Source organism: Cydia amplana, chromosome 3 (assembly GCF_948474715.1).
Source record: "Cydia amplana chromosome 3, ilCydAmpl1.1, whole genome shotgun sequence".
In the NCBI taxonomy this organism is placed as follows: Eukaryota; Metazoa; Arthropoda; class Insecta; order Lepidoptera; family Tortricidae; genus Cydia; species Cydia amplana.
The window spans coordinates 9,635,686-9,656,933 of NC_086071.1; the positions used below are offsets into that span (position 1 = coordinate 9,635,686).

The window sequence follows — 21,248 nt, forward strand, 5'->3', positions numbered from 1 at the left end:
CGATGGCGGCGGCGGTGAGCGGTCTAATGAACAATACTTACCGTATTTTAAACCTAATTATAAAAGACTATTTCCGGAAAACTCGTTAACAACTGAGTTTAAAGTGTTTGTGGAACACATTGACTCCAAGGACAGGCTAGGGAATAAAAGCCCTATTTATTTAAACCATATATTTACTACTGGCATAAAAGGTGTGACGGCAATTCAGAGAGTAAATGCAAATAAAATTGCAGTATCTTTTAAACAGTATAACACGGCAAATAACTTTCTAAACAACTCTGCGTTTTTAGAACAACACAAAATGAAGGCATACATAAGCGCAACGCAAATTGAGAAGATTGGCATTATAAGATTTGTTCCAGCTAACATTTCAAACAAAGATCTATACAGTAAACTAAGCTCCGTTTACGAAATTATATCTGTACGACGCTTCACAAAGAAAGTAGGACAAGATCGCGTTCCACTGCAAACAGTCAGCATAACATTCTTATCCAATGTATTACCAGACAATGTGCAATATGATCTATTTTCCTATAGAGTATTCGATTATATTCCACCACTTCAACAATGTTTCAAATGTTTCAAGTTTAACCACTCTGCTAGAGTGTGCAATGGCAAGCAAAGATGTTCTATATGTTCAGGTGAACACTTTTACAAAGAATGTACTAATCCAAATGAGATCTCCTGCGTTAATTGCAGTGGTCCTCATCTGGCTATATCAAAAGAATGTCCAATTAAGATTAAAAAACTATTAGAAAAGAAAAACAAGATTACTTATGCAAGCCTAGCACAAACTAAAACACACACTGACAATGAATATCCATCCTTGCCATTGACAAAACACCAAAACAAGCCATTGCCAAAACCTGTAAATAAAAATGTAAATAATGTAAATAAAAATGTAAATAACAAACCTGCATCACAGGTTGTAAATCAGGTTCAGCCTATGGACCTCAAAGCCCAGATCCTCGGTGATAAAAATGTACTAATGGCCCTGGTACAGACACTGATCGAGCTGGGCAACAATCCTGATCCGGTGCCGATCACCACGGCATCCATAAAAGATAGGCTTATTAAAAATTTGTCTTCATAATGGACTTAAGTCCCTCTGGAGATTCTCAGTTACGTATTGCGCAGTTTAATATTCAAAGTGCCAATAGTAAAAAGCCTTTATTAATTAAATTTTTGAAAGATAAAAACATTGATATATGTTTACTCAATGAAACTTGGTTTAAAGAACATCACAATTTTAAAATTCCTGGTTATAATCTTCACTACAGACTGTCTAAAAATCCTCACAATGGTGTTGCAATTTTAATTAAACCATACTTGAAATACAATACTTTAAATACAACCTTTTATGAGGACATACAAACTATAGCTGTTTCTGTATCTACCGAACGCGGTAACTTAACTGTTCTATGCGTCTACTGTCCTCCCTCTAATGGTCACATTAGATTGAAGAGGCTGCGCAATGCTATCCGAGACCTCCCTAAACCTATCTTTATTGGCGGAGATTTTAATGCTCATCATATTGCATTTGGTTGCTTATCAACAAAGGGTCGTGGTAAAGATCTATATGATGTTATTGATGAGTGTGATTTGTGTATCCTAAATGATGGTAGTTTTACTACAGTGAACCGCCCTAGAATTAACCCTTCAGCTATTGACGTCAGCCTTACTAGTGATTGCTTGGCACCTCTTTGTGAATGGTCTGTACATGACGATTGTATGGGTAGCTACCATTTCCCCACTATAACCGTAATATCTTTGACAGCTGAAAAATATCAATTCAATGCTCCTGTGGATAAATTTTTGTACAAAAGAACTGATTGGCGCAAATATAATGAACTCTCTAAGAGCATATTTGAGGATTTCTCAGTAAATGTTAATGACCCACTTGCCACTTATACAGAATTTTGCAATCGCCTTGATGCCCTTATGCATAAAATTATCCCAAAGTTTACCAAATCTACTCATTTTGCTAGCAGACCTCCTACACCTTGGTGGAACGAGATCTGTGAGCAAAGTGTTATTGCATCCTATAATGCTTTGAAACTGTATAAAAGAGATCCTACCATAGAAAATTATATAAGTTATAAAAAATTAGACGCATTGAAAAAAAGAACTATTTCAGAACAAAAGAAAATTGGTTGGAATAATTTATGCCATTCTTTTAACAGAACTACCCCTATGAGCAAGATTTGGAATATGATTAAAATGTTTAAAGGTGTCAAGTCCAATATTAGATCATACAAGGACGAATTCATCACTCCATTTTTAGATAAGTTATCAGATAATAGTAATTTAAAAGATACTAGTACCCTACCTACCTACTTTAACATTAATAATAACAATAGCAATTCAAAGATTTTAATGGAACCATTTACATGGCATGAATTCATAACTAGTCTACGATCCAGACGTAACACAAGTCCAGGTTTAGATAATTTTCCTTATATTGTAATCAAAGAGCTTCATGTATCTGCCCAGAAGTTATTTCTTGATGTTCTTAATATATTATGGCTTAATTTAATTATTCCTGAATCCTGGAAATCACAGTGTGTTATTCCAATACTTAAACCAGATAAATCTCCAGAACAGGCTAGTTCCTATCGCCCAATCTCCTTGTCATCTTGTCTTGGTAAATTATTTGAAAACATGATTAAAGTCCGTTTAGATTGGTTTGTGGAGGCTAATGGTATCATTCCATATTTGCAGTACGGCTTTCGTCGAGGGCGAAGTTGCGCTGATAGTTTCATTTCACTCATCTCCGACCTGAAAATGTCAAATAATTTAAAGTCACACACTGTTTGTGTTTTCCTTGATGTTCAAGGAGCGTTTGATAATGTTGACCCAACTATCCTAGTCAATATTATGTCCGATGTTGGTATCCCTGGCCGACTATGTCAGTGGATATATAATTTTTTAATCAATAGAACCTTATTTGTAAAATTTAATAATATTTTACATGGGCCTCGATCAACTTCTAAAGGCACTATGCAAGGTGCCACACTTTCACCATTATTGTACAATTTGTACACATGTGAAATTTGTAAATATGTTGATACTAGTAATGTAAGTATTCTCCAATTCGCAGATGACATTGTTTTGTACAGTAGTAACCATAATTTGCAGATTGCCATAAATAACATAAATAGAGCTTTAGATCAATTAGGTGTGTATTATAACAATAGATTAAGTTTAAATATAAATGCCACAAAAAGCAGCTTAATGATTTTTGGTGATGATGATCCAACTTGCAATATTATGTACAGTGGGGAGTCTATTGATAGAGTAAGATCCAAAAAATTCTTGGGTGTCATCATTGATCAAAAGCTGACCTTTGAAGAACATGTGAAATATATTTCTAAAAACAGTTTAAAAGGTATAAATGTGTTAAGATGTTTAGCTGGTGTCTCTTGGGGTGCTGATCCCAAGATTCTATCTGTTTTATATAAAGCTATAGTTAGGAGTCATTTTGATTATAGTGCTATGGCATATGTAAATAGTCCACATGCAAAAAAATTGGATATTCTGCAGAACAGGGCTCTGAGAATTATATCTGGAGCAATGTGCTCAACTCCAATAAGGGCCATGGAAGTTGAGACACATATAATGCCACTTATCTTAAGACGCCTAATGCTTGCTGAAAGATATTGCCTCAAGTTATTATATTCTAATAATACAAAATTAATAAACAAGATTTTACCTCATAGAGTTAATGTGTCTGGTTCCTTGGCAACTGGAGAGGGTCTTCTTCTTGGCAACTCTCCAATGTTGTTTCACATTTTTCTGGAAATTGAAAATAACTGTAGTAAAATTAGAAAGCAACATCCTTGGCCATGTTATTCCTCACACTACAGAAGCATTATGCAACCAATTAAAATACTAGACTCTGTTAAAAGTAATGTAGACATGTTACAATTCCTTTCGGATAATAATTACTACACTATTTATACTGATGGAAGCAAAGGTGTGGATTATGTGCGTAGTGCAATTTATGATCCTCAATGTAAATTTTCTCAGAGCTTTCTTCTGCAGAAAGTATGTACCATATTTACTGCAGAGGCATATGCAGTCTATCAGGCCCTTCTGCGAATTGGTAATGTAAATAATTGTAAATATTTTCTAATAATAAGTGATTCTTTAAGTTTGCTTCAAGGTTTGGAACATTTGAAAATTCATTTTAAAACTAATTTTATTTTATATGCGATTAAAGAATTGTTATTTAAGTGTCATCTTAAAGGAGTAGAAGTTTCATTTATGTGGGTTCCTTCTCACAAAGGAATCACTGGCAATGAAACAGCAGACAATGTTGCCTTCAAAGGCATAAATGCACTCGACGTTAGCGAGGCAATGTATATTCCTATGTCCGATTACTTGTCTTGTATAAATCTATCTGTAAATATGTTATGGGAACAAATGTGGAGTACAGATCAAGACCAAGGAAAAGGAAGATGGTACGGAAGCATTCAGGAAAATCTGCCTACAAGACCATGGTATAATAACCTGCAAAAAGCCAGTCGAGATTTTATCACTACTATAAACCGGTTGCGCTACGGACACAATGCTGCACCATCACACCTTGCCAGACTTGGATTGATACAAAACAATATCTGTACTTTCTGTGAAGCTGAAGAAGGAACCGTTAACCACCTTATATTTAAGTGTCAGAAGTTTCTTATTGACAGATTAGTGCTTGCCAGTGAACTAAATGAAGTGTTTAAAAATAATAGTGATTTTTCCTCCCGCCCGCCGCCGCTTAATAATCTACTAAAAGACAGTCAAACATATCAACCAATATACAAATACATTAAAAACACAGTGTTAAAACTTTAATAGTAGTGCAGTGTAATTAAAATAAAGACTTGGCTTAAAGGTCTCGTAACCAGGCCATAAAATCCAAAAAAAAAAAAAAAATCACATTTGACAATCCGCCATTTTGTCCCTGACCGTCATCCTTGTCGAACGCGTGTTAATTGTTATTTCCTTCTCGCTCAGTGTCAACAGTCGCAGTGTTTTCCAAACTTTTCACGTCGTAAGCTTGGTAATTAATGTTTTGTTACGAAAATGGTTGGCTGTTCTATTCGGAACTGTAAGAGTAGGGGTGAAAAGGGCAGTATAGATTTGTTTTATTTTACTATGTTTCTACATGAATAACTTAAAATTAATGCCGTTAAAATAATTTTCACCGTTGGTTAAAATTCTCCCACATTTTAAAGTTTGAGAACCTGTAAACAGCATGATGACGTAGGCAAGTGACAATTAGGTCATTCGCGAATCTCGGAAGAGAGTACCAGGCGGAGTATATTATTATACCATGTATCACATCAGCACAAATCACATATTTACATCATATTTATTATCATACGACGACAGACAGTGACGTGAGACGTGAGTGACGTTCGTATGCGTTTTATTATTGCACGTGTTGTTTACATGTCAACCATTAAGGCTATATAGACTACTGCGATAAATCAACACAACCGAGTGAGATGGAGCACCAAGTCAAGACAAACATCCATCTACCAGGAAAGTGCTAGACCGAAACTGAGGGGTCTGGCTACATGTAGCGAAGTTGAATTGAATTCAAATTGTCGTATTTAAATTGTCTCATGCGTAAAGCCCTTTGCATGTCAGCTGTCAATGTCATCATGTCACTTGTCACCTTGTCAGTCATGTCAGTGTAAGTAAAGAAGAACCAATCCAAACCGTCTGTTTAGCAATAGCTTTTATAGCTTGTTTATTTGGTTTTGTTATTTATGGGTTAATGTTGCTAAATAATGACTAGACACGCTAGAAACTGTACTGCCGGGGCAGTTTACACTTATCACGAGAAGAAAAAAGACGCAGCAGCATCCGGTTATGGAACCCAAAGCGAACGCGTAGGCAAGGACTCCGTTAAGAACTTCGACGACTGCAGCCTGACTTTGCAGCCTTGCAGGAACCCCGTCGTCACTAAGGAAGGCTATCTCTTCGACAAGGAAGCTATCTTGGAATACGTGATTTCTAAAAAGACCGAATACACCCGTAAGCTGAAACGCTATGAAAAGCAATTAAAAAAAGAAGAGAACGAAAAAAATGAGCTTGCAGCGGCTGAAAAAGAGGCAAACCTTATCAAATTCATGAACAGAGAAAAGAATATATCCAGCTCTACATCTAAGAACTCCGAAAGTGGGCCCTCGTCATCTCATTCTGTCTCAAATCTCGCTAATGGCAAAGACAAGCATTTACCTAGTTTCTGGGTACCAGCAATGTTGCCAGATGCTAAGATTTCTAAAGTCGAGAAGCCAGACCCAACAGTGTACTGCCCAATCAGTGGAAAACCCTTGAAAATGAAAGACCTGATTGAAGTTAAGTGGACATTGGTACCAGACCCGGATGATAAGAAGTCATTGATTGCGAAAGAAAATAGATACATGTGCCCTGTGACACATGATATCCTGAGTAATGCTATTCCATGTGCAGTCATCAGGTAAATCTAAGAACATTTTCTGTAAGTACTGTAAGAAGACTGTGGTGTCACATGGGTGTCACCCTTGCTTGGCTTGGAAGCAGGCCAGAATAGACCATGTGAAAAGTGGGATCTTCTGATTTTGTTATTTTTATGTGCTAAATTTCTGGCATTTGCTTCATATTCAACCTAGCTTTATCACCCAGAAGAGATTCTTTGTTTTTCAAAATTGTTAGACATTTAATGGAAAACTAAACCTTAAAGCAAGTAAGTTGCTTGCTTTCATCAAAAGATAATGTAGTGCAACTTAGGCGAAGAACACACAAGACTAGTTTCATATGTAAAACTTCTACTCAATCTAAATACTAGCAAGAATAAATATTACCTGATATAGATATTTAGATCATCATCCCATCATCATCATCATGATCATATGTTGCTTGAACATTCATGTCAAATCTTGAAGAATGTTGTTATAAATTGAGAGCTTTGGTTGTATGACAGCTGTATAATAGTACTAAGTACAGAAGACTCACTCTCTAACAAAACGCATCTGTTACGATCAGCACAGATATGGCCGCCAGGTGGCGACAGCGCCACGCGCGGCTTATGGCTTTCCCCAAAATTGGGACCGAACGGATGTACTTTTAGCTACCTGTAGCAAAGCGACGAAATTGCGGAGTGAGACACCGGCTAGATTTGTGTGACATAAACACGTTTATTTATTTTCCAGAACAACAGGTCATGTAGTGACAATGGAGTGTGTTGAAAACCTGATAAAAAAGGACTGGCTGCACCCCCTCACGGGAGACAAACTGAAGGAAAAAGACATCATCCCCTTGCAGCGGGGTGGCACAGGCTACGCCCTCACCAACCAGCACTTGGAGAGCAAGAATGAGAGGCCTGTGTTGCAGGCCTGAATTAGTGGTTGATGTAGTTACTAAGTAATAGTTGACATATTTTTTTTATTGTTTCAATTTCATGTCGTTCCTCCATTCCTTACTAAAGGATATTACAAGTTTTGGTTAAAACACAAGTCACTCAAAGTATATGTACAGTCAGCTGCAGAGAAAAGGCACCTCCCCCCCCAGCATTGAAATTTGTTAGCTACTAGTATTGCTGGCTGTATGTCATGCTAGTGCATACAAAATTCTATGCAGGACGCAGGGCTGTCTCAGCATCAGGCTAATGTTTACATTAGCCTGATAATATGAGTTTATAATGTTTACATTATAAACTAAGTTTGATTGCATAATAAGTTTTTGGCAAAAATTTTATTTTTGGTACAAGTTTTTATCACTGACTGTACTTTTCTTTGCACAGGCAACTAATACTCATCGTGACAGTTCTAAAAACCTCAAACACAATTAGGTTTTGTTGTTTTACCACAGAGTTCCTATGACCACCTGTCTCCATCATCAGATCAGCTCGATGGTGCCATAATATTGCATTGTCACCAGACTTACATATGTATGCAAATTTTCAGCTTCATCGGAAGTCGGTAAAATTTCAGTCGGAAGTGGGTTTTTAACGTGCAAGATTTGACCCATACAAACATAGGTTAAAAAAGTTTGTAATTAGGTATGATTTGTGTCGGATTCAGAGGCTAAATTGCCTATCTTACTGCTCTTGCCACATTAATTTCAGGGTGACCAACAAAAAAAAATAGGACAAAATCAAACGAATGTGTAAGAAATTATACTAGAATTATTTTATTGTAAATAAACATTGCTTATTTATCAGTCATGTGTCCTTAATTTAAATATACCTATACTTAAGACCTAGTGTTATGTATTATTAAAAGAAAATAAGTCTAACTGGAAATCAACTGCAGCATTTCTAATTTCAGGTTCAGGATATGTTAGTTCATTACCTAAGGTTTCTAGAAAGTTCAATACTGATTGATTCTGACTCAAATTTAGGCGGCTGTCCTGAGTATCATGTTCGTCGGTCAACACTGGCATATCAGCGTTCTGGTTAATATCACTATAAGTCAGAGCACTGTCAGGTAGACTACCCATCGCGGCATCTTTCACGTGTATTAGAGACGGTTCTATCACTGCATTCGATTTTATAAAGCTCTCGTGCGACTGGTCGTCATTCGCCGACGATATAGCCCAATCCTTACTACTATTGAAATTAAGTCCATTGTTAAGTTCATTACTTATTACATCTTTACACGACATTTCTATTTCATCTCTAAATATACTGTCTAACTTTGTACAATCGGAGGTCGTCGGCGTCTGCTTTATAATTTCATCAGGTTTCTGGTCTAACTCCAAAGGCCTTATTATTTGCACGTTAAATTTCTCCATTTTATCCGGATTTATCTGGAACGTCCTGAAAACTGTGGAGGAGGAGGGTTTTATAGGGGACGAGCGGATATCGAAGTGCGCACTATGGAACTGCACGTGACCTTTGGGTTTCTTGATTTCATCCAACGTCGTCGGTTTATCGAGTTTAGTTTCGGGTTCAATTTCATTTTTTAAAAGGGAGATCATCTTCTGCGGGAGCGGGACCTCTCGGCCGTTCGCACCGAGGGCGATCAGGTCCTCCCGGTTGAGCTCGATTATTTCGCTATCGGGGGCGAGTCTCATTTTCTTGACGTGGTTTTTGTGAGTCTTCTGCTTGATGTCCTGGAGCTTGCTGCCGACGGCGGGCCAGGCGTGCGCCGTGTGCACGCGCGCGCAGTCGTCGCGGTGCTGGTGGCGCCAGCGCTGCGAGGGCTTGCCGCCGTCGGCGAGGCCGGGGCCGGCGGCGAGGCCGGGGCCGGCGGCGAGGCCGGGGCCGGCGCCGGCCGGGTCCGATACCGGGGCCGGCTGGTGTTTGCAGTGGCCCTCCTTGTCCTTGACGCAGCTTAACGCTTCCATGTCCAGGTGGTACTTGCCGGAACTCAGACCGAACAATCTGAAACACATGTTTAACTATCAGTGTACAGTAGGTATACATTGAAAAAAAAAAAAAGTTGTTAATCTTATTTACATTTATTATAAAATAAGAGTATTCAAAATATAAAGGATCAAAGAGCGTGGCTTCGATCCTGTGAGTGTCAATCGTAGAGAAGGAAGAATATTATAGGCATATTCAATAGGCTACATGACTAATTTTCATTTATGGTATCAATCGATCGGGTTTGTTTTTAGGATCAAATGTCTATATGGGACCCATTGCATTAAAGTAACACAAAAGTCAGAAATTGTAGTTAAAGGCCGACAGTCGCACTTCACTCGCGAAACGCCCTAAACAAAACGACAAGGGATCGTGACGTCAAGGTCTCTGGGAGCCCGTCTTGTAGTATTGACAAAACAAGAAAATTGCGTTTTTGTCGGTGAAATATTGCGTTTATGTGTATAGTTGATGTACAATATTTTTTTGGATGAAATGTAAGGAATCGAATGGTACCCTTACTTTTATCGTTTTTGGAAGTTAAAAAAAAACTTAAATTTTGAAACTTTCAGGTCCTGTATTTTTGTAATTTTTCAATATTTTATTTTAATATCCACATTATTGTGATAAATTGCTCGTTTGGTATCTATTTTACTAGATTTTGTTATAAAATTCACCTGCCGACGTCTTCGCCGATGTCGGCGGGCTGGGCCGCCTCCGAGCCGGCCGCGGCGCCCGACAGCAGGCACGGCAGCAGCGCCTTCAGCTTCCGCACCAGCAGCTCCAACTGGAATTATATCATATAGGTATTCATAGTTTCATGTCAGTGTCACTATATGTTGCTGTAAATGTTGTATTGACTTGTAAAAATGCCCTTAAGGCCTACAGAATACATTTTTTGAATTCGTTAATAAATATATCGATTAAATACGGATGTGATGGTCGTATTTGTCTACGGACAGAGTGACCGAGAAAAGATATGCACTGCCTTTTGCCCTGTCTCGTCTTGGCGAGACATGAGTTGCATTGTAATGAGTAATAATGACATACACAGCTTCGCCCTGGCAAGATGGGCACGATAGTCAACAGGCAGTGGAACAGATAGTGCGTATCGACCCGCGTGTGTGGTTGCTCCCGTAGTATTCGGTAGCGATGTGACGAGTCCACTTTTTTTCAATTCGAATCATTCGAATTGATTCGGCCGCTGATTCGAATTCAAAATCGAGTTAACTCGACTCGACGATTCACGTGGTTCGCGACAAGGTCACAAGCACAGGCGCGGAGCGAGTTGAGACGGCGAGTTACGCGGCAGTTGTTGTAAAAAGAACCTTCAGGGCACGGAATTAAGGTTTATTTTTGAATGGTCATAGTACCAACTCGAGTTGAGACGGCGAATCGAGCGGCAGTTGTTGTAAAAAGAGCCTTCGGGCTACGGTATTAAGGTTTATTTTTGAATGGCCTTAGTAGCAGTGTGATAGCGTTGACTCGGCTCGGCGAGTTGGCGAATTGGCGGTTCTTTCGCCGAGTTAGCTAGTGGTCGAGTTGATTCGAATTGCCAATAGTCTTGATTCGAATTAACCCATCTGTAGGCTGATTCGAATTATTCGAATCAGGTAACTCGACTCGCCCATCGCTATTCGGTACCTGTTGTATGAAGAGCTTCGCCCGGGCCTCTGCGGGCGAGCCGGCCACGATGGCCAGCAGGCAGTGGAACAGGCTCCAGTGCGTCTTGGACGGCGCGTGCGTGGGCTGGCTCTCGTAGTGTTTCTGCAGCTGGTATAGGCTGCCAAAGTCCTGGAACGTTCAACCTTAGTATTATTTTTGTTATTACAATTTTTATTTTTGATACTTGCGTAAAATCCTTTGGGGCTGAATATATAGTAATTGGTATAGTTTCTGTTTAAACCAACTTCTAAATATCGAAGCAGATTCTGAGGGTTTTTTAGGGTTCCGTACCCAAAGGGTAATAATAAAAACGGGACCCTATTACTAAGACTTCGCTGTCCGTCCGTCCGTCCGTCCATCTGTCACCAGGCTGTATCTCACGAACCGTGATAGCTATACAGTTGAAATTTTCACAGATGATGTATTTCTGTTGCCGCTATAACAACAAATACTAAAAACAGAATAAAATAAAGATTTAAGTGGGGCTCCCATACAACAAACGTGATTTTTGACCGAAGTTCGGGCGGGGTCAGTACTTGGATGGGTGACCGTTTTTTTTGCTTGTTTTTTTTTGCTTGTTTTTTTTGCTTGTTTTGCTCTATTTTTTGTTGATGGTGCGGAACCCTCCGTGCGCGAGTCCGACTCGCACTTGGCCGGTTTTTAACGTATGTTTCCAATTTCTCGGAGAACTAATCGGTCGACCTACAGTTTCAGGAAAAGGGGATTGTCAATTTGTTATACGTATATAAATAAGCAATGACTTACAGTGGAACACTGGGCGCAGGTGACGACGGTGCCGGGCCTGCGGCGGGGCTTGTGCGTCTCCTCCTGCACCACCTGCCGCGGCAGCCGCACTTTCCGCCCGCTGCGGGTTATCACCGGCTGTGACACCGACCACCAAATGTCAACAATAACCAACCAAAAACTTGACTAACTAAAAAGTTACGATGTATACTTGGTCAACCAGATCTTGACAGTAGAAAAAGGCGGCAAATTTGAAAAATGTAGGCGCGAAGGGATATCGTCTCATACAAAATTTGAATTTCGCGCCTTTTTTTACTGACAAGATTTGGTTGACCATCTATAATTGGGCGTTTTTTTTTGTTGTTCCCTACACTTTTTTTTTTCAAATTTGGGATTTTTTATGTTATTTCTACTCAGAATCACGAGCTCTTTCTATCCTAATAGGAGAAAAAAAGTGTCCCAAAATTTCCATACATTTTTCGATTTTTCCATTCCGCGACCGCCATACAAAGTCTATGAAAAATGGTGACGTAATGGAAATAAAAACCTTAGGACACTTTTTTTCTCCTATTAGGATAGAAAGAGCTCGTGATTCTGAGTAGAAATAACATAAAAAATCCCAAATTTGAAAAAAAAGTGTATGGGACAACAAAAAAAAACGCCCAATTCCGGGTCCACACAGAGCGAGCGCAAGCGCGCGAGGCAATTTCCTTGAACGGCCAGTGTAGATGTGACTCGAACGACGCGGCGAGCGCGAAGCACGTATGCTCGCCCTGTGTGGACTCGGCTATTTATTTTTAGTGACATAAATACATTTACATACTTATTTATTTTTATTGACGTTTCAACCGTGACATGGTCTTGGTCGCATAGATGCTAGAGCCCTGTTTAATTGACATTATGTTTGCCGTTGTCACCATTGTCAATGCAGCGTAACAAATAACAGTCCGCTTTAATGAGGATTATTGGGGACGTTAATGTTGACTCTCAAATTCAAATTCAAATTCAAAATGTTTATTGCATATCACATTACACATTATTAGGTGGAGCTTATGAGTAGGTGGGTTTACATGTGACACCCTGCAAGGGCACAGCAATGCATATAAATTAACATTGTTAATCATGTTTATCGCTAAAAAATTCATTAATATTATAGTAACATTTGCTGGATAAAAATGTTTTCAAGCGTTTATTAAACATCGGCAGTTTTTCAATATTTTTTAGGGAGTTCGGTAGGTGCTTGTATATTTTAATAAGCATATAGTGAGGGCTGGATGCAACTATTTTTAGTGTTGAGAGGGGTAATAGAAGTTTATTTAACCTGGCACTGACACCTGAGTGCGACCTATTTGCGTGGAGAACTGGAGATGGACGGAAGTGTATACTGAATGCTTGAGATTCTGTGAGGCGATGGATGCTAGGTGCTCAACTGTTCCAATGTAATTTGTCTACACTAGTGTAATGTGCTATTATTGTTGTTATAAGTATTATTGCTGTTAGTCTAAGTTTCGTGACGCATTGGTTTAGCTGCAAAGTCATGTAAACATGTTTATCAATAAAAATAAAAAAATAAAATTTAAGTTTCGATTTGGGTCAAGCTAAGATGAACTCACCCCCACGGGGCGCGCGTCGAGCGCGGCGGCGACGCGTCGCGGCTCCTTCAGCGCGACCTTGTTGCGCCCCACCACCTTCAGGTCCTTCGGCGACACCACCCTGCCAGATAACGGAACTTGCAATGTCTTTTTATAACCCTTTTTCTCAAAAATGGACGGCAAAGTCGACGTTGCCGGTTAAAAAATAGGTCGCGAAGTGCGTAGTTTATGGTCATTCAAAAAATTAAAAAGTTAAAAACATTGCAGTCTCGATTTCGGGACTGCAATGTTGCATACAAATTCCATTATTTAACGAGTTCCAAACTTTTTAAAACTTTGCAGGCATAGGCCCATTAGGTAAACAGCCAAACAGATGATCAGCACTTATTATTATAATGTTGGTACCGCGACTATTTAGGTGTCTCAAATAGGTTGGCGTATTTTCAGCAGAAAAATACACTTCTTTTTTTTAAAGGCGGCAAAGCAAATGTTTTCAATGGTTTTACTTTATTCTGTGATAATTAGACCGTTGCTCGTATAAATAATATTTATATTTCTTGCACCATTTTTGAGAAAAGCACTGTATAGTGTATATGACTCGGCTGGAAGGCTACTTGCTGGCTTCGGATTCAATTAAACGGACTCCCAAGGTCGTCCGTTTAAAACGAATCCTCAGCCAGCAAGTAGCTACTTCCGATCCTCGACAATAATGTACTATTACAGGAGGCCAATTATCAAAACAATAAACTGCGCCAAGCCAAGATTATTAAGCCATTCAAATTGATGTTTTTACTATTGGATTGGGTTTATAAGTTTTTGTCACAAATTTCAGTTTTGATAGAATATTTTATCATTGATTGTACTTTTCTTTCAACACCATCATCAGATCAGCTTGCTGGTACCATAATATTGTCACCCAACTTACGTAAGTATGCGAAGTTTCAGCTAGATCAAATTTAAGAATGGGAAGTGGGTCTAATTTTACTTGCAAGATTTGATTACAGACATATAGCCATGGGGCAGGTTAAACTAAATAAGTTTATAAAAAAAAATGTTTTTATTTATGCATGTTGGGCCACAAACCGGCCTTTTTAACCGGATTGTATAGAAAACTATTTAGTCTGGACAGGCTCTTGGACTGTTTCATCTACATCTGTGTGTTGTTACATCTAGTGAACACACTGGTCCTGGTGTCTATGATACTTGGAATACGAAATCTTTCTTACTTGTATATGAAACGTGTATTTGTAACGGGATCATATGCAGGCTCTGGAGGAATCTTTTCTGGATCCTTGATGATGTTCAAAGCTTGGTTCACCATTTTCACCTGGTCATCGCTTAGGACATTGAGACTGGAAATACATGGACATAATTAGTTACAAAAATAATAAAATAAATATTATGATTATTCAGTTTCTGTATACCTTGACCAATAAATCTAGGACTTTCTAACCCAACCTAGATTTAATAAAATCCACAATTCAAGTCTCGTTGCTATATCATAGTCCTAAAGTTCTTTGGTAAGCGGCGGAGCGCAGCGCAGATTGTCAAGGAGGATTTCTTCTGAAAATCCCCCATCATAAAAATTGTTGTAGGGTGGTCATTTTGCCTTACAATACAGATTGCACTCTACAAAGGTTTAAAGCAAGAGTAAAAATAGGTTGTTACTGTATAATTTCATTACATTTTTCAGTTAAGGCATCAGTGTAAAAGTTTGTTTAGAACTGAGTATGGGAATTGCTTGGAAATTCCATACAGGAGTGTATTTTTCAAACAACATTAATATGTACAATATTATAATCTTCTTCTTCAACCTAGCGTTTTCCCGGCCTAGCGCCAGGGTCCGCTTTCCTGCTCAGTCTTCTCCACTTTGCCCGGTCTTCGGCATCCTCAGGTGTGAGATTGTTCTCTCCCATATCCGCTGTCTCGACGTCCAGCCAGCGCTTCTTAGGCCTACCGCGGCCGCGTGATCTAGGGCCTTGGACAGTGAGATTGAGGCATCTATTTCCGACGTAGTCTACCGGTCTGCGGCGTATATGGCCATACCATCGGAGGCGACTTTCCTGCAGCTTATCCGCTACGTCACGGATTCCGAGGCTGACACGTATGTGTTCGTTACGTATGCGATCTAGTCGCGTAACGCCACACATCCATCGCAACATCTTCATCTCCGTGACGTGAAGCTGCTGGACATACCTTCCGAGGACAGGCCAGGTCTCGCTACTTTATAGTAGGACTGCTCGGATGATACGCTTGTACACAAGGCCCTTTAGCTTCACCGGTATCCTGGGGTCGCAGAGGACACCGGTTATTTCTCGCCATTTTGCCCAAGCAGCGCTAATTCGGGCTTGGACGTCGTGATCGATTTCACCCGATTCGTGCAGCACGGACCCAAGGTATTTGAATTTATTCGTTTTCACGACAAAATCGTCTCCTACCTTTATGGGGTCGGGGTCCGTGCCGCCACATGCCATGTACTCGGTCTTCGCAACATTTAGTTTCAGACCGCCGTTCTCTAGCGCACCCTTCCATTGGTTCACTTTATGCTCCAGTTTCTGTTTGTCCTCATCTGTCAGTGCAATGTCGTCAGCGTACATCATAAGCCATGGAGATGGTTCGTGGACTTTTGCTGAAACTACGTCTAGCACTACGCTGAACAGAAAAGGACTCGGGGCTGAGCCTTGGTGAACACCAACTGTGATCGGGAATGGGTGAGTATCGCCAACGGCGGTCCTTACTATGGATTCCGAGTTGTGGTACACGTCTCGGATAATGTCAATATAGGTTTGTGGGACATTCTTCTCCTTCAAAGCCCACCAGATTACCTGGCGCGGTACGCAGTCGAAAGCCTTCTGTAGGTCCAGAAAAGCCATATGCAAGGGCGTTTTCTTTTCCCTGTAGGCCTCGACTAGCATTCTTAAGGCAAAGATGGGGTCTATAGTGCCACAGCCAGGACGAAACCCATACTGACATTCCGAGAGCGTGCACTCTTGCCGGAGCCTTGAGTCGAGAACGCGCTCGAAGAGTTTCATGGTGTGACACATGACCTTAATACCTCGGTAGCTTCCACAGTCCTGTACACTACCCTTGCCTTTATAAATTGGTGTTATAATGCTCAATCTCCATGAGTTGGGCATTTTGCGGCTGGTGAGGATGCGGTTAAAAAGGTCAGTAAGTATGATCACACCATGAGGACCCATCGATTTCCACGTTTCAATCGGTATGTCGTCAGGACCCACGGCCTTTCGGTTTTTCATGTTGCGTGTAATAGGGGCAACAAGTCCAAGATTAGGGGGCAGTTCCGGAGGAGACACATTTGCGTGTTGCGTGTTCAGCAATTAACTCGTTGAAATAGCTACGCCACCTCTCCTTCACTCGGAATACGTCGCAAACCAAAGTGCCCTGGGAGTCTGTGATGTTTTCTGTGATTCTGTGATTTATTTCGTATTATAATATGTACAATATTATAATACGAAATAAATAAAATACACTAAAGAAAAAGTGACCAAGTCCACCTGTAGCCGAGGCGGGAATCGAACCCGCGTCTCAGCTTATGCGGCTAATAATAATTATAATAAGTGTTTGTGTTTTTATATTTTGTTAAAATCCTAAGCTAATAAGAAAAATAAATAAAGGAAATTATAATAATTTATATACCGTAGAGTGACTACTTAAAACACAAATAAAAACTTAATATCAGGGATGTAACGAGGTGGTTTTATCGGAACCGAAAGCGGAACCAGATGTTTTAAATTTAGTTTATCGGAACCAGAAACGGAATCGGAACCGAAAACGGAACCGGAACCAGAACCGGAGCCTGAGTCAGTACTATCAGTAGGTATACATTACACAACACAACACATACGAATAGGTACTTTAAATTCGAAAACACGGATAAACCAGAACATCTAATTACTGCAGCACGTGGCAAGCGGGGCTATGAGCGAATGACTGGTATAAACCTGTTTGTTTTTGATGTACACCGCTCATGTCCCGCTGCCGCGCTAAGCATTGACATCCGATATAACTTCCGTTTCAAAAGTAACGGAACCGGAACAGAAACGGATGTGTAATACCAAACGGAAATTCCGACTTAACGGAAACGGAGCTCTGTAACATCCCTGCTTAATATTTAGTACAGATTGGTTTGAATAAATTTAAACAAACCTATGGTATGTCTCTCCTAGCTTGAGTAACTGCACCGATGTATATTTTGGTGGTTCTGGTGTGCTGTAATTGAAAAATACATGTATAATTAAGAGTTACAAAAAAAAGCCCTCGCGCACGGAGGTTTCCGCACCATCAACAAAAAATAGAGCATAACAAGCAAAAAAACGGTCACCCATCCAAGTACTGACGCCGCCCGACGTTGCTTAACTTCGGTCAAAAATCACGTTTGTTGTATGGGAGCCCCACTTAAATCTTTATTTTATTCTGTTTTTAGTATTTGTTGTTATAGCGGCAACAGAATTACATCATCTGTGAAAATTTCAACTGTCTAGCTATCACGGTTCGTGAGATACAGCCTGGTGACAGACGGACGGACAGCGGAGTCTTAGTAATAGGGTCCCGTTTTTACCCTTTGGGTACGGAACCCTAAAAACAGAGGATATTTATGTAAATGAGATAAGACGACTATAATATTGTCAGGTGACAAGCAAAAGTCACTAAGTACCACCACAAGTTCATAGCCATAGTGAACCATATTACTATGAAAAGAAGGTTGATTTTTGTTTAAATATTTTATAGTAATTAGTGACTTTTTCTTGTCACCTGACGATATCTATCAGCTTATAGCGTAGCTAAATCAGGAGGTGCTATCAATTAACTATGCTAAACAAGTTTGTTTCTAACATAAATTATAAATAAAACAATAATTTTCTAAATGTAATGACACTTACACTTCTTTGGGTTTTATCTTTGGTACAGATCGACCACGGAAATGCCTTGAAGCTGTATCGGAGGGCTTTAACTTCACTATCTTCCTGTCCATGTCCAGTTTGGGTACTGCATGTGTCATGGTGAGGGGAACATTTTGGCTCGCTGCAGCTACAGTGGCCGTCGCCGGCTTGAACACAATATTGTTCATGGTGTTAACCGTGTTTACTGTGTGCACTGGCTTTGTCTGAACATTATGAGCACTTGTCTTGGGCACAAGAAAACTGGCTAATTTTAGGTTATTTCCAATCTGACACGCTTCAGCTTTCTTCAAAATTCTCGGCTTCGCCACAGGGGGCTCTGGGCTATTCAACAGAACACTCTTTTCCAAGTTCCCGCTACTCTCGTAAAATCTTTTGAGGTTACTCACTGGTTTTTGTTCAACTTGGTTAGCCGGCGTCAAAACATAAGACGTAGCCTGAAAATTTAATTTGTTTCATTACAAATGCTCAGAAAAAAAATTGCAGGACAATAGAGATAACAAATACCTGAGCGACGCCCGAATCCTGTATCAAATATATCGGTGTTAGTTCACAAGAATTCACTATGATGTTGTCCGATGCCCCGTTCATGTTTATTTAATACTAAATTGTGCTAGTTTAATTATAAATCTAATACGTAAAATTAACTAAAAGTAAATAATGCTCTCAACCCACAACCCGCCTCACTTGCGCGTAAAATGACACATATACATTGACAATGATGTGACACAGAAGCTTCGTTCAGAAATTGAAATATTTAAGGCTCGTCCAGACGGGATGATCAAATCGACCGATTTGAACAGAAAATAAATTGGCGTCATTCTCCAATTTTAGATTTATGTTGATATTTGAGCGCTCTAAATTTTAAATAATGCCCACAACACACGAATGCGTCACAAATTCCAAGGTCGCGGTGCGGTACGGTAGTCTGTTAGGTCTTTTAAGAACGCAGCTATAAGTAAGAGCGAAAAAGAAATATGATTACCGGGGTATTTGTAAAGAGTTTAATTTTATTGACTGTCAAGCATATTTTGAAAAGGCAAAAATATATTCATAAACAGGAACACAAATAAACTATAATAAATTATATATAGATGGTCAACCAAATCTTGTCAGTAGAAAAAGGCGCGAAATTCAAATTTTCTATGGGACGATATCCCTTCGCGCCTACATTTTTCAAATTTGCCGCCTTTTTCTACTGACAAGATCTGGTTGACCAAGTATAGTTAAAAAAAAGAGTTTTCAGGTTGGACCGTGTATGAGTCGCTTTACAAACTTAAAAACAACACTGACTTCCTTTTCCTTTCTACTCTATACCATAAACTAAACTAACCTCTTTCTTTATCCGTCAAGCTTTGTAAGCAAAGGTGATTAGTAAATTATTTCTTTAAAATATATAATTTCATCATACATTCACTTTAAAACCCCATAAAAATGTAGATGGAGCCTTAGACAATGTATAGGAATAATGTTTTTTACAAACAGTTTCATATATTAAGTGATCAGTGTAGTTGTTAAGTCCACGTGCAGAAATCAGTACAACGTTGGTTTGATTTCAGGCGACAAGATGACGAACTCAAAGGGTTACCGCCGCGGTACGAGGGATCTGTTCGCCCGTCGGTTCCGCACCCATGGCGTCATCCCGCTCTCCACGTATATGAAAGTGTACAAAGTTGGAGACATCGTTGACATCAGGGTTAGTTGAGACTCCTATTTTTATCTTTGAGTTCTACAATAATCTCATATCAATGCATTTGTTATTCAATTTAAAAACTCGGAAATTTTCGAATATTGCTGGTTATTTTAGTTTCCCTTACACCACATTTCCTATTCGTACCCGAAAGGTGCCAAAGCTGCTCCCCATGTTTTAAATACTGCCTGTCAGCTGGCTTTATCTCATAACCATAACCAGTAGGTCCAGTAGTTAAAATTTTCAGTAATAATAATAATTTAACAAACAATATGCATTACTAAGGGAAGTTAGCGCTAGTATTAGATTCTTACTAATACACAAAACCACACCAATTTTCAGCTATCTTGCTGGTATGTAATTTTTTCCAATGGGGTATTCCACAAGAATGTTGGTTACTAAATGCTTTTCCTTTTTTACTTAGCTAAATAAATAGCCGGGTCCACACAGAGCGAACATACACGCAAGGCAATTGCCTCACACAAAACGGCCAGTGTAGACATGGCCTCACCCGAGGCAAAAATTGTTCAGCAAAAGTATAAAATAAAACTAATTGGTCATCAATTCTCTTATTCCAGGGTAACGGTGCCGTCCAAAAGGGTATGCCACACAAGGTCTACCACGGAAAGACAGGCCGAGTATACAACGTCACAGCCCACGCCTTAGGAGTCATTGTAAACAAGCGAGTTCGTGGCCGCATCATCCCCAAGCGCATCAACATCCGCATTGAGCATGTGAAGCACTCCAAGTGCAGACAGGACTTCCTCAAGCGCGTCAAGGAGAACGAGAGGCTGCTGAAGGAAGCGAAGGCTGCCAACAAGATCGTCAAGCTGAAGAGACAGCCTGCTGCCCCCAAGCCCGCTCATATTGTCAGTGGTATAGAGAAACCTGTGCTGTTGGCTCCAATCCCATATGAATTCATAGCCTAAGGGGATTAAAGTAATTTAAGGAAGCTCTTGTTTCATTTGTAATACTTTGTACCCCACTTGTTATTTTTAAGGGGTCGGCCGGTCGAAGTATTTAGCAGATGGCGCCATCATAGCTTGCCCAGTCAATCCCTAGAATTGTGTCAAGTTAAGCCAAATCTCATAGAAAAAGGGGTAAGCTATGATGGCGCCATCTGTGTAAACCTTTTGACAGTTGCCAACCCCATTAGGTTAAGGCGCTTATCACACTGCTTTGCACTTCGGAACGACTTAAAAACCGCATGGTATAAGACATTTTCACCTCAGCAGCTCGAACAAGGGTACTTTGCTACTTAAAAACAGTGCGCATTTTGCTCACTGAGTGAGACA

At 39.8% G+C, this 21,248-nt stretch overlaps 3 protein-coding genes across 3 annotated transcripts; 2 read left to right on the plus strand and 1 right to left on the minus strand.

Annotated features, from left to right (window-relative positions):
- The first annotated feature begins 5,743 nt into the window (after positions 1 to 5,743).
- LOC134662940 (nitric oxide synthase-interacting protein homolog) lies at positions 5,744 to 7,418 on the plus strand. The gene is made up of 2 exons (XM_063519244.1): positions 5,744 to 6,478; positions 7,191 to 7,418. Exons 1-2 carry the CDS (start codon positions 5,787 to 5,789, stop codon positions 7,375 to 7,377), a joined length of 879 nt encoding a protein of 292 aa, XP_063375314.1. The 5' UTR covers positions 5,744 to 5,786; the 3' UTR covers positions 7,378 to 7,418.
- Positions 7,419 to 8,146: 728 nt separating this feature from the next.
- On the minus strand, positions 8,147 to 18,984 carry LOC134662498 (uncharacterized). The gene is made up of 9 exons (XM_063518745.1): positions 18,771 to 18,984; positions 18,246 to 18,700; positions 17,512 to 17,574; positions 14,571 to 14,696; positions 13,366 to 13,465; positions 11,774 to 11,890; positions 10,988 to 11,137; positions 10,021 to 10,130; positions 8,147 to 9,364 (listed from the first exon to the last, which is right to left on the minus strand). Exons 1-9 carry the CDS (start codon positions 18,852 to 18,854, stop codon positions 8,245 to 8,247), a joined length of 2,325 nt encoding a protein of 774 aa, XP_063374815.1. The 5' UTR covers positions 18,855 to 18,984; the 3' UTR covers positions 8,147 to 8,244.
- Positions 18,985 to 19,538: 554 nt separating this feature from the next.
- Positions 19,539 to 20,905, plus strand: LOC134662478 (large ribosomal subunit protein eL21). The gene is made up of 3 exons (XM_063518710.1): positions 19,539 to 19,630; positions 19,823 to 19,959; positions 20,532 to 20,905. The coding sequence occupies exons 2-3, from the start codon at positions 19,831 to 19,833 to the stop codon at positions 20,880 to 20,882; spliced, it is 480 nt and encodes a 159-aa protein (XP_063374780.1). The 5' UTR covers positions 19,539 to 19,630; positions 19,823 to 19,830; the 3' UTR covers positions 20,883 to 20,905.
- Positions 20,906 to 21,248: the final 343 nt, after the last annotated feature.

Coding starts and splice junctions, on each gene's coding strand:
- LOC134662940 (XM_063519244.1), top strand. CDS start 5,787: ATGACTAGACACGCTAGAAACTGTACTGCCGGGGCAGTTTACACTTAT. Junction 6,479..7,190: donor ATTCCATGTGCAGTCATCAG/GTAAATCTAAGA, acceptor TTTATTTTCCAG/AACAACAGGTCATGTAGTGA.
- LOC134662478 (XM_063518710.1), top strand. CDS start 19,831: ATGACGAACTCAAAGGGTTACCGCCGCGGTACGAGGGATCTGTTCGCC. Junction 19,960..20,531: donor GAGACATCGTTGACATCAGG/GTTAGTTGAGAC, acceptor CTCTTATTCCAG/GGTAACGGTGCCGTCCAAAA.
- LOC134662498 (XM_063518745.1), bottom strand. CDS start 18,854: ATGAACGGGGCATCGGACAACATCATAGTGAATTCTTGTGAACTAACA. Junction 17,575..18,245: donor AAGATAAAACCCAAAGAAGT/GTAAGTGTCATT, acceptor TTTCAATTACAG/CACACCAGAACCACCAAAAT. Junction 11,891..13,365: donor TCGACGCGCGCCCCGTGGGG/GTGAGTTCATCT, acceptor TCGGTGTCACAG/CCGGTGATAACCCGCAGCGG.